This window comes from Sinocyclocheilus rhinocerous, unplaced genomic scaffold (genome assembly GCF_001515625.1).
Source record: "Sinocyclocheilus rhinocerous isolate Xijiao unplaced genomic scaffold, SAMN03320098_v1.1 scaffold1275, whole genome shotgun sequence".
Lineage (NCBI taxonomy): Eukaryota > Metazoa > Chordata > Actinopteri > Cypriniformes > Cyprinidae > Sinocyclocheilus > Sinocyclocheilus rhinocerous.
In genome coordinates this window covers 560199-575817 of record NW_015628268.1, presented here as the reverse complement: position 1 = coordinate 575817, position 15619 = coordinate 560199, and the positions used below count along the sequence as shown (strand labels likewise).

Genomic DNA, 15619 nt, shown 5'->3' with positions numbered 1-15619 from the left:
GTCAAGTACTGAGACTGAGATTCCCTTCTGACGCCGTATGTTTATTTTTTTCGGGTTTTCTCCTTTTGTCCGTGTCAGGGCTCCCAGCAAATCTATCACTGATAGTCAGAGACCGGAGTCCCCACGATGAACTCTAGTTTCGATCTATCCAGGCGAAATCCGCAATGTGATATGTTAAATGAAGTCAAACTAAAACATTGTTATAAATTATTTGAAATAGGCTACAAATTATATATTTATATAGTCAATCAATAGAGTATCTTTTTTAATTAAAAGTTCACTCAGCACTGTAGGTCTAATATTAAAATTGATATATCAAATCAAGACAAAGTATCAAACCAATGTCACTCACCATATTCAAACTTAGAACAGGAGAATGAATTAAGGAAAATGCTATTCTAATAGACTGTAAGAGTATTTCAGACACGATTTGTGTAAAATATTCATCAGAAGCAGGTTATCTGCTGGTGCGCCTCTGGTCATCTGCTCCTCCTCTCTTCATCCTCCCATTCCAGGCATTCTCCACTCTACGAGCGCAGCGCATGCGCACTGGAGCTCACGGGAAGCCATGTTAAAGTTACAGTCAAGTACTGAGACTGAGATTCCCTTCTGACGCCGTATGTTTATTTTTTTCGGGTTTTCTCCTTTTGTCCGTGTCAGGGCTCCCAGCAAATCTATCACTGATAGTCAGAGACCGGAGTCCCCACGATGAACTCTAGTTTCGATCTATCCAGGCGAAATCCGCAAGAGGATTTCGAGCTTATCCAGAGGATAGGCAGCGGGACCTACGGAGATGTTTACAAGGTAAAAATGTGTTTTCTACAAACAAGGCCCATATTTTGGACAGTTCAGTCCATATTTAATGGGCCCGATCTATATAATAAAACCCAGAGTAAGGCATATGCGATTTAAAATGTTCTAGATCTGCAGGCATAAAGAGATTGTACTTCTCCGAACTGGACTGGGACACTGATCACTTAAAGGTGCACTCAGTAATTTTTTTTTGCGAATTCTTAATTATTATTATTTTTTAGTCAACGAATTGAATAGCACTGTGAAGAAATATAATTAAAATGATGTACATTCATATAATATGAAGACTAAAGACCAATCAGTCTTCTTGTAAAAGCTGTATTATTCTAGATGGAGTGGGTCCCTCATGGGCACCGCCATGTTGACATCACATGACCGGAACTGTCATGCATTTTTTGGAGTTACTACTACAAATTAAAAACAACAATAATGTATTTACTTTATATAGTGCTTTAGGAATTGCTGAGTGGAAAATAAAATCTACAGACAAACAGGCCAAAATACCAATGCAGTTTGATGTATCAACACTGCACAAAAAAAAAAAAATCATCCAAGAATGTCCAATATGTGTCTAATATGAAACGGAGAAAAACGTAGATGAAAAGGAACAAACAAAAGCTAAACAAGAATGACTAGTTAGTGAACAAATTTCATTCAGGCCAATGGGTGTCAGTATAAAGCACCTAATTTACTGCTACAATCGAGACAAATAAGAACAAAAACATAGACTGCATCTGAAATATGTATAGCCTCCTAATAAGTAGACAAAAAGCAGTATGTCCGAATTCATAGTATTCATAAAACATTAGGTGGAAAGTTCTCGGGTTTTGTCCTATGTGAATTTTAGTGAAGTGACGCAACTGACAGCGTAAGTCACATGACAGTGACAATATGGTGGATGTAGTATGTCCAGATTTCCTTCATACTACATATAGAACATACATTTTAACGTTATTTTTAACGTAGTATCTTGCCAGATATTATGCGATTTCGGGCACAGCTTTATTGAGTGCACCTTTAGCCCAAACCATTTGAACTTTTGCCCCTCTTAAACAGACTGTTAATCCAAGTATAAATGTGCATTCAACATTTACTGACCGTCATTTTGTTCTACAACTGTGTGGCTTTCTTTATTCTTTAAAACAGAAAAGGAGACATTAAGCAGAATGAGAGTCTCAGTCATCATTCTTTTTTGTTATATCTTTTTTCCAAACAATGAAAATGAATGGTGACTGAGGCTTTCAATCTTCATTAACAAATGATGACAGAATTTTCAATTTTGTATGAATCAAAACACTGATTTCACATGATTTCATGTCAACTTTATTCCCAACACTTCAGAATGAGTATGACTGAATAACATTATTGTGTGGTTTTGTTTCAGTGGCACTCCCATGAGTTGTTGCAAAATTGTGCAAGACATGACCAATATTTGAGGAAGGCCTTATCACTGCTTAAGTCTGTGGTTGTCATTGAAACTAACCCAAGCACTTCAGAAAGATCAGTTTGGTGACAGCTGGCCAGTTGGTCAGTGATGCTGTTGTCCAGAGCGTTTAACTTGAAAGATGTTACAAGTGGTGTGAAATGTGCTGGATTATCTGCGACTTTATCCGCGTGAGGCTAAAGCAGTAGGTCAGTGTCACCCTGCAAGACTTTCTTTCACCTGTCAGTCAACGGTTGCACATGGCCAACTTTTTATGTTTTAAGACCTAATGAATGGTATTTAGTCTGCACTTTTCACATTTTCAAGCACAGCATGTAGACTTCATTTGATAGAAGAATAACAGTGTTTCATCTGACAGAGCGTGTTGTTGGATTATGTAAAAGATAAGTAAGTTCTGTTTATGCTGATTGGAAGGATTTTAGATAACAGATAATGGATTATGTTGGCTACTGTCTGGTTTAACAGTATTGAGTGCAGTTTAGCTACACAGTTATTTACAGTCCTTGGCTGTTTTTCTTTGATAAGCAACTGTAATCTAGAAGGAAACCGAATATTGTAGATTGCAGGAGAGGGTAATTGAGAAACCCATATTGATTGACCACTATTCTGAATATTGGTGGGTGTGTGGGCTCTTCAGTGTCTGCGGTGGTCTACTGTAATTAATGTTTTTTTATTGAGTCAATCATGCAGTACTTCATGTCTAGAAAGTTGTGATCAGAATTTGTGTGGTAATTCTTTTTAGGATGTTTGCAACAGATTTTAATGAACTATTAATTGATTGGCTGTTTCATTGGTGCATTTAGTGGCATAGGAGTGCATGTGTATAATATGTATGTAAATAAATGTCAACTTTTATTAGACTTCAGATAATGATGGTGATAAAAGATGATAATTTACCATATAATGTGCAGATGTTTAAGGCTTCTGATAAAGTTTGGAAATTCTGCTCATGAACAATCATGAACAATCTAAATGCACAAATGAACAATCTAAATTATTGATGTTATTGTGAACAATTCATCATGTTTCTCTCTCTCCCTTTCTCTCTTTTTTGTTTTTGAAACTCATAATTCTTAATCAAAATGTCATAACTTGATCTTCCAATGAAAACGACAGACTTCTTTCCAATGATGTTTGCCAGACGTTATCAGTCATTTTAGTTGCTCAACTTTAAAGGGATACTTCACCCAAAAATGGAAATTCTGTCATCATTTATTCACCCATTCATTCCAAACATGTACGACTTTCTTTCTTCTGTGGATTTTCATTCTTCTGTGGAAGTGGAACACACGCACAAAATGTTTTTTGAGGAATATTTTAAACTATTTTTAGTCAGTTGGCTGCAAAGCAACATTGGAGACCCCACTGACTGTCACTGTACGGACAAAAAAATAAACACAAATACATTTTCAATATCCTTTTGTGTTTCGAGAAGAAATGAAGTCATATAGGTTTCCAATGACATGAGGGTGAATAAATGATGAATAAATGAGAATTTTTTGGGGGGTGAACTATCCCTTTTTACACAAACCTATTTAATTCAAAGTAGACATTAGCTTTAGAGTTGAATACCACATCGTTTCAACAGGTGTTTCTCCAGGTTTGTTTGTCTACTGGGTCTGCTTGTTTTTCTTAACAGTCTGAAGTGATTTTAAAGGACCTGAAAGCATACAGAGATGTAAAGTATTGATTGAGCAAAGAAAGTAAATATTGAATAAAAAGCCTGCTGCATCATGGGTAAGGATATGACTAATTACCCAGTGTGATCACTTTAAATTGGATTTCTGTCAAGCCTTGGTGGGGCTATTTTGATAGTTCTGTGGCCTGCCTGCTTTCGAGTGGTTTTGTATTGATTCCATTTTTATGTCTACGGTCTGAGGAATCGCCAGTGAGCAACAGAAAGATGTGTATGCGTGAGGATGAAAGCAAGAGTGAGAACCTCATCGGTAAAAGAATGAATGCAAGTCTAAACTGTGGCATGAGGTGTAATGCATTGTGATTGAGTTGAGGCAGAATTGATTGCTTCTCTTTCAGAAGGTTGCTGTGGAAAGACGATTATGTAAGCAAATCTCTCGCACGGCACTGCGTGTTTGTGACTTCTAATGTGTTTTTCCTGGCCTCCTTTTAGAGACACTGATTTCTTTCTCTCGTTGGAAGTTTGGCTTCTCACTGCATGAGTTTGCCAGGTCAGGCTAAACAGTAGTTGTGACTCTCTGCTGGGCTAAATGCAGGTTGATTTCAGTCCAGACACTAAATGCATTGGCTAGAACAAAAAGGAGATGTTAGTTCTTGTCAGCAGAACAAAATCTGTTTATTTCTGGCCCGAGAGGTTTGATTTCACTTGCGTTTTGAAGAATGAACAACTCTAACATTGTTGCGTGTACATCATTTGATGAAGTCAAGTCATATTAGCTTACAGTTTTCCTTCTCAGATATCTTGAAGTGAGATTTCTTGTCTTCATTCAAGAAACATCCGTCCCAGGCCTTGGGTTGACCTGACTGGAGGCTTTTATTGTGGATTGAAGTCGCAGTTCTTCTTTTATTCGGTTAATCTCTGTCCTCCTTCACAACCAGGAAGTTTTGTGTTGCCCATAAAGACAAAAACCAGTCATCCTGTCAATCCTGATTGCAATAGTCACCTTCAGTCACACAGATTACACAGGAAGATGGTTCTCCAAGTGGCCTGCGTTGTGCATTTGTGAAAACATTCTGACAGGATGAAATTCAAGACGATAGAGTTTCTGTGATATGTGTGCCCTATGTGCGTAGACCCGCTGTGCAGCTGATGCGAGGGCATTTCTGATTTGACTTTGTCGGGAAAAAATGATCATTAATTATTCACCTGTTTCAAAAGCTGGGCACTGCTCCATCCTGTAATACTATCATGCTTCAGAGATTGGTATCGGCCAGTTTAGGGACATACTCACAATCCCTGACTTTCAATAGTCCTGACTATTTAAATATACTCCGATAAATAAGATATATCTAGAATTAACTGGAACAATCAGATCTAATATTGATTTATCGCATGGAAATGAATTGAACCATGTAGGCTATCAGTATACCTAAATCGAACAATTCTTTTATTTACCTTGCTGATACTGTAGATTCATTCTCTCTTTCTGACATGTTGAGTCCTTTTTTTATAAGTAATAAAAAATAAATATTTTCTATTTTAATATATAGCCTAATAATTCCTGTGATGACAAAGCTTCATTTTCAGCAGCCATTACTCCAGTCTTTAGTGTCATCTGATCCTTCAGAAATTATTTTGGTTTGGTGCACAAGAAGCATTTCTTCTTATCATCAGTGTTGAAAACATTTTTTTGTGCAAGCATGATACATTTTTTATCCATCATTATTTGATGAATATAAAGTAGAAAGGACAGCCTTTATTTGAAATTGACATTTTTTGTGACAATTAATGTAAAAGTCTTTACTGTCACTTTTGCATAATTTAATGCAAAATTACAATTTCTTATTATATCCAAACTTTTAAATGGTAATGTATATAATTTTATTAATACCTATAATAATAAACAAAGAAATGTCCATCTCATTTTGTATTATATAATATTAATATTATTTTATAAAATATTATAAAAATCTTTATGCATTTTTACATTTTTAATCTTGTCTGGTTTGTTTGTTTTTAAAATTTATTTAGGGATATTTAATGGCATTATATCAACCATTCTGGTGGCATCAATGTAAAATATCAAAATATTCTGTAACACTTTAGTTTATTGACCAGTTCTCATTATTAACTAGTTGCTTATTAGCATGCATATTACTAGCATATTGGCTGTTAATACTTATCCACCTTTTTCCTGACGAGCCTATACTGTGTTTTGAATTATGGGTGGCACTTCCGGTTTGGGGAACTTCCATTCAAAAAGACTGAAATGAATAATTTCAAATCATAAGGTTGCCCTAAAAATAAAGCGTATCCGTCTGTTTGACTGAATGAGCTGTCGATTTTCCTTCATGTTTTATTTTCAGACATCATGAGAATAACGTAACGCTTGGTATTTTAACGTGACATCATGTTATAATAATATCTATGACAAGAGCTCTTTTCAGTCGCTGCATTCTTTTCCTCATGATTATTTTCTTTTTTCCCTTTGCATTCTGCTGTAATAGAATGAAAGGACAACATATACTGCACATTTGTGGTCTAATCTCCCAATTTAATTTACTATATATTCCATTAATAATTCACTGAAATGCACAAAGAATCTCTCGTTTTTCTCCTCAAATCCTCACGTCTCTTTCCAGGTTTGTTTGTTTTCACTGGTAAATACAATTTATTATCTGTCAAAATGACGGAAATCTCTTTGAAATAGTATCACGCGATGCTGAAGTTAATGAACATGTTTGATTAAGGCAACGCATGTTTCATAAAACAGATATACTACAGTGATATTTCACCCGTCCGTTATTGCTGTGGAAAGAATCGTGCTTTTGGGGTTATTCGTGGTCTGTTGAAAGTACCTTGTTTATGCTTTTACACTTTTAAATGTCATTTTAATGTTTGATGGTTAAAGGGTGAGTATAATGTCATCTCATTGTACCCAGTTTAAAAAACAAACACATTATTGCAATCATATAGGCCTTTCAATGATTGTTTACAGCAACGGAAGTTACACCTTAATCCTACTCCATACCTAAACTTAAAAACTTAATAAATTAATAAGCAGCAAATTGAGGTAAAAGTCATAGTTAATAGTTAGTTTATAGTGAGAATTGGTCCCCAAACTAAAGTGTGACCAAATATTCATATATCAAATATAAAATATTCATTTACAGATTTTGGAAGTGCGTTGCTTTGGTCAGTTCCTCTTCATCAAGTTGCTTCTTTGATTGTATATGAAGCATTTCCATACCTTTTCTCTCTGGTTTTTGTGACCGTGTGTTCAGAGGGGTGTCATGGCTAGATGGGCAACCAGGACATATTAGTCAGAGAAAGTCACAGACCTCAAACCTTCTCCCTGAGGAAACCTTGAAACACCTCGCAGGAGTCTCACAAAGCTAAGGTCAACGTACTCCAGCCATCACACATTCTTTCTTTCATCACTTTTTGCAGGAACTAGCTGTCAACACCTTTGCTTACTCTCATGTGTTTTATGCCTTCACACCTTTTATAAATTCACAACAGACTGGATTACATGGTCTCTTTTAATAGAACGTCCTTGCCATCTAGCCTACTTTTGGGTGGCCTTGAGATTTCTCTATATTCTGGAGACTAGAGCAGTTTCAACCTCGCTGCATCCTTTCAATGAGTAAGCAGAAATACAGATCTGCGAGATAGAGCGATCTACTGTCCTACAAATGCGGCTGTGGAGAGAAATTGTATTCTCCCATAGTGAGCATGAGCGACTGATACTCTACCTTTGTTTGGACAAGAATGTGATTTACTTAATTATGTTGGTAGCAGAATTACAGCTAGACTTATTAGACAGCTAATCGACCATGTTGTGGTAACGATTCATATGTGCAAACTATATTGTTGATGGGAGACACAGAGGAGGCGGTCGTCTCAGTTGTACTGTAGTTTCATAATCACGTTTTTAGCAAGCCCAGGCATGCTCCTGTTGGCGCGCACTAGAATTCTTGATGCATTATGTACTCTGCGTTTAACTGCAATACAGCATGAATAATGAATCCGATGAAATGTTTGATAACACCAGTGCAGGAAATACATTAGAGAGGAAAACGGGTTGTTTATCGGAGGTCAGTGCTGCATTGGCACAGTAAATTGTTAATACAAGGCATCAAATTTGCCAGGCAGTGCAGAAAATGATTGGCCTAGATTCGGCTGGTTGGGGGCCAAGCTTGCAGTGATTTATCCACCTCTCTGTAATTACCTGACATGGCAGCAGCTCGCAGCCCCACTGCGTGCTGCACCTGTGCAGGTGGAGCGCTTGGCTGTTGCTCTGCGCTTCAGTGCTGCTGGGGAAAAAAGGGCATGGGGGAGTGTGCATGAGGAACTCAAAGGGTTACACTCAGGGAGGCTGGGTTTTAGAGGGATAGTTAACCCAAAAATGAAAATTCTGTCATCATTTACTCATCATTAACAACATAATAGTGTTATTATTCAGCTCCAGACAGTTCAGAGTTTGATTTAGTTCAGTTCAATAACAGTGCACAGTTCATTCATTATGAAGTTACATTCAGCAATAAGCTGAATATCTTTTAAATCCCAAGCAAACCAAAGGCGACAGTGCTAAACTCCATCAGGTGACAGAAAGGGAGAAAAAAAACATGGGAGAAACCAGGCTCAGTCCGAGGGTAATGTTGATTACATTAAAATTAAAATAATGGTTACTGTGAGGCACTTACAGTGGAAGTGATTTGGTTCAGTTTTTTGAGTGTTTAAAGGCAAAAATGTGAAACTCATAGTTTTATAAACACATTAGTTACATTAGTTCTACTGTTAAAGCATGCAATATTTGAGCTGAAAAGTTGCTCTTTTCATTTTCACAATGGTTTTAGGTTTTTAGTCGTTACGTTTAGTGGTCGACCGATATTGGTTTTTTGACTGCCGATATCTTGGAAAGCTGGGTGGCCGATGGCCGATATAAAGCCGATATAATTGTATTTATTTTAAATAATATTTAAGAAATTTAAAATCATTTGAAAATTGATTAAAAAATTAATTTGTAAAATAAACATACGAATACTATAAATGACAAAGTATTTTTCACAAATAAATAAATATTTAATAAAAATATAATTAAAAAGGAAGTAAACTGTAACCAACAGAGCACTCAGTATTCTGGGAAGTTTGTGTGCATTGGGAATCATATTTTTTCAAATAAAGCCAAGGTAACACTCATTTTACATACAGCACACAGTGAAAATGACATGAATATGACAGTGGGCAAATGCATAAAGCGCAGCATAATTTGAAATCACGAATTTAATGTTTAAATCATTAAATTTTCATGGACCGTTGTAAATACAACTTAACCACTGATTTCTAGACGTGTCCTCTTTTAGAAGGCCAAATAAAGTAGTTTCGCTTTCACAACAAAACACACAGCATCACACGGCGGCCTTGAGTGAGCGGCGGATTCAACGAAGGAGCGGCCGGCGCGGCGATCCACAGTGCGAAGTTGATGTATTTCCTCAGCGACCAGCACGGATCAGCTCTAGGCATGACGAAGCGGATATCGTCCTCTTTTGGAAAGCCAAACAATGTAGTTTTGCTTTCACAATGAAACACACAGCGTCTTCACGACATTGGCGGCGGCAGCAACAATACTACAGCGAGAATAAAAGTTACGCCTTCTTTCTTTGCGTGAACATTTGGGCGGCGTTTTGCAAATCTTCTCACATCATGACTTAGACATGTGGGGGCGTGTTAGAACGAGCCGTTTTAGGTAGGCGTGGTTGACTCTTAACTTTTATAAAGAATATCTCTTTGGATTTAAGACTTTAGTCTTTGCAACTTTACATATCTTCTTTATGCACCAAGAGCTTGTAACACTTCAAAGAGAAAGGAAAAATTGAAATCGCATCAAATTACCCCTTTAACGATGACGGCGAACAAGAGGGAGAATGTGAGCACTGTGCACTGAAAAAAATAACTATTAAGATTTACTTAAAAAAATGTTGGTAACAAATTGCACGAACACATTTTAAGTAAATTTTACTGCTCTAATATCAAGTACAACTTACTCACTATTATTAAGTAAAATCTACTTACTAAACTTAATGTCAGTCGAGTGTTTGAAAGAGCAGAAACTAGCATTATGCTAAACTATGCGATTGTTTTATTTAGTAACGATGTTAGCTAGCTAGCAGTTACAGTAATTTCCAATTGTGCTCAAGTTTTTACGCGAAAAACAGCTTTGTGAATCTCTGAACTATTGAAAACATTTTCGCTGAAATATCACTCACTGTGAACGCACGCAAGTTAACTTTAATGAGGTTATGTGATTAATATGAACGTTAGTGTACAGTATAATGAGTCAAGCAAACAAGAATCAAACTATCGAAATGCACACGGACCAAAGTATTACAAATCAGAAATCTAAAACAGAAGGCAAACTTACCTTAAACATGAGAAAATCCAGCCATGCATCTCCTCCGTGACAAGCCCAACCGTCCCTCTGATTCAAAGCGTGGGTCCAAACACGCATGCGCGGATTCAAGCGCGATGAACTTTTAGATTAAAATTTACTTAATATTTCTAGATTTATGTGCAATGACTATAAAACAGATAAATATTACAAGTAAATATTAATAAGAGTTACTCTTCTCACGCAGTTCATTAATTACATGAATTAAATGTGTACATTTTACTTAGAAAATTGTTGTTCTTCTTGATTTTTAATATTACAAGTAGAATTTATGATGATTAATTTAATATATTTTACAACACCACAAAATCTTTTTTTTCAGTGTGTGCTCAGGCGCTGCCGCTCTCAGAGCCGTCAAAATAAAAGTCAGGCACGCCGTCAAAATAAAAGTCCCACCTCGAACGCATCGGCCAAACAGAAAAACTTATCGGCCAATGCCGATATTTGAAAAATGCCAAATATCGGCCGATATATCGGCCTTGGCGATATATCGGTCGACCACTAGTTACATTGTCATGACAACAAATGGGGCTGAAAGATTAATTGAAATAATTGCAATTAGCTGTGACAAATGCTGTGATTTGATTAAATAGTTGTGCAGCAGCACTGTGTTCATTTACACACATGGAGCTCATGGTCCAGTGTTTTCAGTGTCGCAGAGTGGCTTGGTTCACAGTAAATTCTGCTCCACATAATCTCTGCATCTGAGTTTGTTTTGCTTGTATGTTATTTTTTATTTAATAATAATAAAAAGTTATTGTTATGTAACAAAAAAATAAATAAATAATAATAATATAATAATAATTTATTTTATTTATTGATATATAACCATAAAATGTTTAGTCAAATTGTGCTGTCCTTCAAAAAGCACAGTAAACCCAGAGACTTAAAAATAATAAAAATAAATATACAGTATAAATAAATAAACAGATGTCAATATGCATCATCTTGTGGCTATACTTCTGAAACAGTGAGTATCAGTGTTATGAATTGTAGGTGTCCTCCAGATTTTTGCTTGATATAAAGAAAAGCAATGTTGTTCAGTCAAAATAAATTTTTGTGGTAATCAGTATTTTGGCACATGTGCTGTCGATTGAGCTGACTTGTGCTGAACCCTGAATATTCCTTTAACCGTGTTGTGCATCAACCCATTATCACAATACTAAACTTTTCTGAAAGCAAAAAAAGTGTAAAAAGTCAAAGCGGTCAGGATGTCACAATTTTATGTACTTTTTTTATCCCACACTTTCATAGTCATCAGATCTGGTCATGCTGTTGTTGGTTGGTTGGTTCCCATGATCCTTGGCTTTCACCTTTCTTCAGCTGGTGGTGGGCTCATTATGAAGGATCATTACCACATAATTTTAAACCACAGCAGACAATATGATTTGCCTGATTGCAAAGCGAGGTGTTGACCACTGGGCCTGGATGCTTGTTAAAGTTATTGATCAACACTAATCTGCATCCCCTCACCACGTAGAAATAAGCTGATTATCCTGGAAAGGAATTATACTTAGCTTTTCACCCAGATTTTTTGCTTATTAAACATAATTTGTTCTAATTAAAACATTTAAACAGCTTGAGAGTAATAGGACAATTTAACCAAAACTGAATACTATGTCATTTTTTTGTCATCACACAAAGCTATCACATGGCTTCAGAAGAGTTGCAATATAGTGCATGAATCATATGGACTATGTTTATTATAGCTTTATGGTATTTTTTTATGGTGCAATCTAAGTGTCCGTTTATTGTAACTGCATGGAGACGTGCATTTCATTAAAAAGTTTCTTTTTGTCTTTGTTTGTTTCTGGATAACATTCTTTAATTATATATTTAGCTGTGTTTTGTACTGGTGTTTCAAAGCAGGGATGTGATGTAATGTGCTGATATGACCCAACACTTCATGCATCTCGTACATGTCAATGTGACATACCGACCGCTCTGTGTGTTTATAATCTAGGTTCGATTTCAGTGCCTCATATCTTTGAGCTGAAAGGATTCAGCATGTGGGCTTCCTTCAAAGCAGTTCGCAACAGGAATTTGAATATATGGCGGAGAATCAGCAGCCTTCTGGAGGGGAGCTTTCAGTTGTGTTTTAACATTTTTGACATGCACCTCAGAGTAAATTCTCACACAATCCTGGGAAGCTGTATTGCTCCTGACATCTTCGCATTAGTTACCCGGGATGTCTCTGTGTTTTGCAGCATCCTTTTCAGATCATATCACTTAGCCGCTGATGTTTTTCTGAGTTGTTTTCGATAAGCAAAATGTCTATGAAAGATACTGATTATTAATCATGCATTGGAGTTCTTCACTCCTTCCATTTGTTGACTGCAACTGTCTGGTTTAGACCAAAATAGATGCATTTAATTAAAGGCAATGAAATCATGTTATATGAAATTATGTTGATCAGTAGGGATATTTCAAACAACATGTTTTCAAAATCAACTAGTCATGAGTTTCCAGAATGATTGAATGAATGATCATGCCATGCATGATTAGGCTGTGTTTGGGTTCACACTAAATTGCATGTTATAAACTCAGAATTGCGAGATATAAACTCACAATTCTGAGAAAAAATTCAGAATTGTGACTATTTCTCAGAATTGCAAGTTTATATCTTGCAATTCTGACTTGCTTTTTCAGAATTGTGAGTTTAAATCTTGAGTGAGTTTTTTTTCTCCCAATATCGCGCAATACTGACTTTATAACTCGCAACTGCAAGTTTATATCAGGCATTTCTGAGAAAAAAATGTCTGAACTGTGAGTTTATACCTCGCAATTCTGACTTTATAACTCACAATGTGGAGAAAAAAAGTCAGAATTGCGAGTTTACATCACGCAATTCTGAGCACATTTACAATACAAATTAATGCAAAATTAAAACACGAAAAATTTAAAAAAGAGAGAAAATTTAGACTCACTTAATGATTAGTCTGTTCACTCTCAGAAAAAAAGGTACAAAACTGTCCCTGGAGCGGTACCTTTTTTAGATACTAAAATGTACCTTAGTAACAACTTTTGTACCTTTTTTTCAGACCGTTGGATGACCTTTCCTAAATCCTGGATGGACTGTTTTAGATATGATTGCACATTTAGCATTTTAACCACTTTTTTTTTTTTTGTCGGTGGTTGAACACTTCTACTTCCTGCAGCCCAAACAAACTGTCAGTAAGAATTTAGACCCTTTAATTGGACATTTTATGATTCCTGATGCTTTTTTCACACAGATGTTTCTATCAAAGTGCGATTCATCAGTGTATTGTTCCTGTGGGACACCGTCAGCCGTGGTCTGCTCGGTAATACTCGGCTCAGTCTACCCCCACCCCCCGTTTTCACTGCTGCCAACGCCTAGCTGTCAGATCTCACGCTGTTGCTAGGAGAAGGAAAAAGAAATACTTTGACCACTTCGCCGATGACATCTTAATGAGATGAATCTGGGCGAATTTTGTCTAATGTTCTTCCTGCTGCCACGTCGTGATTGAATAATGTCATGATGGACTGAACAACAGTGTTTTGTAGCCAAAATTTGTCTGGCCATTGGTGTGGATATTAATGCTGGCATATTTTCCTCCATCTTGATCAGTAAAGCAGTGGTTGTTTGTATTTAGGTTTTAAAGGTGATGAAACTTTCTCTTGAATTATAAATATCGGTGCCTCTGCCCATGTGACTATTCAGATTAGTGGCAGGCTGATAAATTAGCATTCTGCTCTACGAACGCTAATCAACGGTCTTTTAAAAAACCACAAGAAAATGCAAAAGTATGCACAGTCTGTATTGACAGTGCTAATGTAGCAAACATCCATTCGATTGTATGTTTACCCTATTTAAGCATACAATTTAGTTGTAGGCAATATTGAAAATGAAACTATTGAAAATCAATGTTAATGAAAGGCTTTAAGCTAATTCTTACCCAATCAGCAGACCCACATGGAATCTGTGCAGCACCTTTGCATTTACTTTTTTGACTGATTTCATGATGTTTTTTGCTACAATTAAGAGTGCAGTACTCATTTTACCATGCTTAAATTCATTGTAAAGATTTTTCCAGAAAATGCAAAAGTTGTCTGGAAAGTCAGGGCCTGCTGATTGCTCTGATCACATCTGAAGTCTTTCAGATGAATAATAGTTAACATTGAGAGATCTGTTGAGTAAGTGCTGTTGTTTTTCTCTTTCAGGCCCGTAATGTCACTACAGGTGAGCTGGCTGCTATCAAGGTCATTAAATTGGAGCCAGGTAAGAAAATCTCTTCCCTTTCAGACGAAACCGATTTTGTTCTCATCTGATGTCTTTTCTATGAGCTCTATCGTATTCTCTCTCTATTACACACCTAGACTGACTCTCTATACACAGACTGAACCAGAGGTGCAAGAGGGAATGGCAGAGGATCCCCAAATCCATGTGTGAAAAACTTGTTGCATCTTTCCCAATAAGACTCATGGCTGTATTAGATCAAATGGGTGCTTCTACTAAATACTGAGCATTTTTCAGTTTTTCTTTTTTAATAAATTTGCAAAAATGTCAACAATTCTGTGTTTGTCTGTCAATATGGGGTGCTGTGTGTACATTAATGAGGAAAAAAAATTAACTTAAATGATTTTAGCAAATGGCTGCAATATAACAAAGAGTGAAAAATTTAAGGGGGTCTGAATACTTTCCGTACCCACTGTGTATATATATAATAATATCATTAGAAATACACTTTTGACAGTAGCTTGAATTGACAGTTGTAGCTTGAATTAGGATGCAGATGTAAATTTATATTCATTATAAAAAAATATATAACATCTGTAAAAATTGTAACAACCTCATTTTTATATGGTGAAATTTTATTATTCTGACTGTTTGAGTTTTATTAAAATTAAACATTGTTCTTCCATAGTAGCATACATTTAGATCATGATAACCAGAGTTAAAACCACACATATAGCGCCTCAATACCATGGTAAAAATGCAACTATATAGTTTCTAGGTATTTGTATGAAAAACAGTAGTCTAAATACATTTAGTATAAATGCACAAACGCTAGAGCTTAATCACAAAAATACTGTAATTATATTTCATTACTCCTTTAATATGTTGAATACATATCTATGTTAATAATGTAATAAAATTCGATATGAATATCCCACATTTCTGCCACAATACCATGGTGCTGTTAGTGTTACTATGGTAAATAGTAAATGATTATCCATTGTAAATGATGGCGATTTGTAGATTAAAAAGCTTCCTGACTGTATCGTTGCGCACCATGTTTCTCCTGTTTGTCAG

At 36.0% G+C, this 15619-nt stretch overlaps 1 protein-coding gene across 1 annotated transcript in view; it reads left to right on the top strand.

The window, feature by feature from the left end:
• Positions 1-539: 539 nt before the first annotated feature.
• LOC107737247 (mitogen-activated protein kinase kinase kinase kinase 3-like) overlaps positions 540-15619 on the top strand; it is a 92223-nt gene continuing 77143 nt past the window's right edge. Inside the window, exons 1-2 of the mRNA XM_016548712.1 lie at positions 540-804; positions 14527-14584. Coding sequence (XP_016404198.1) covers positions 709-804; positions 14527-14584 — 154 coding nt within the window. The 5' untranslated portion in view covers positions 540-708. The remainder of the gene's footprint in view (positions 805-14526; positions 14585-15619) is intronic.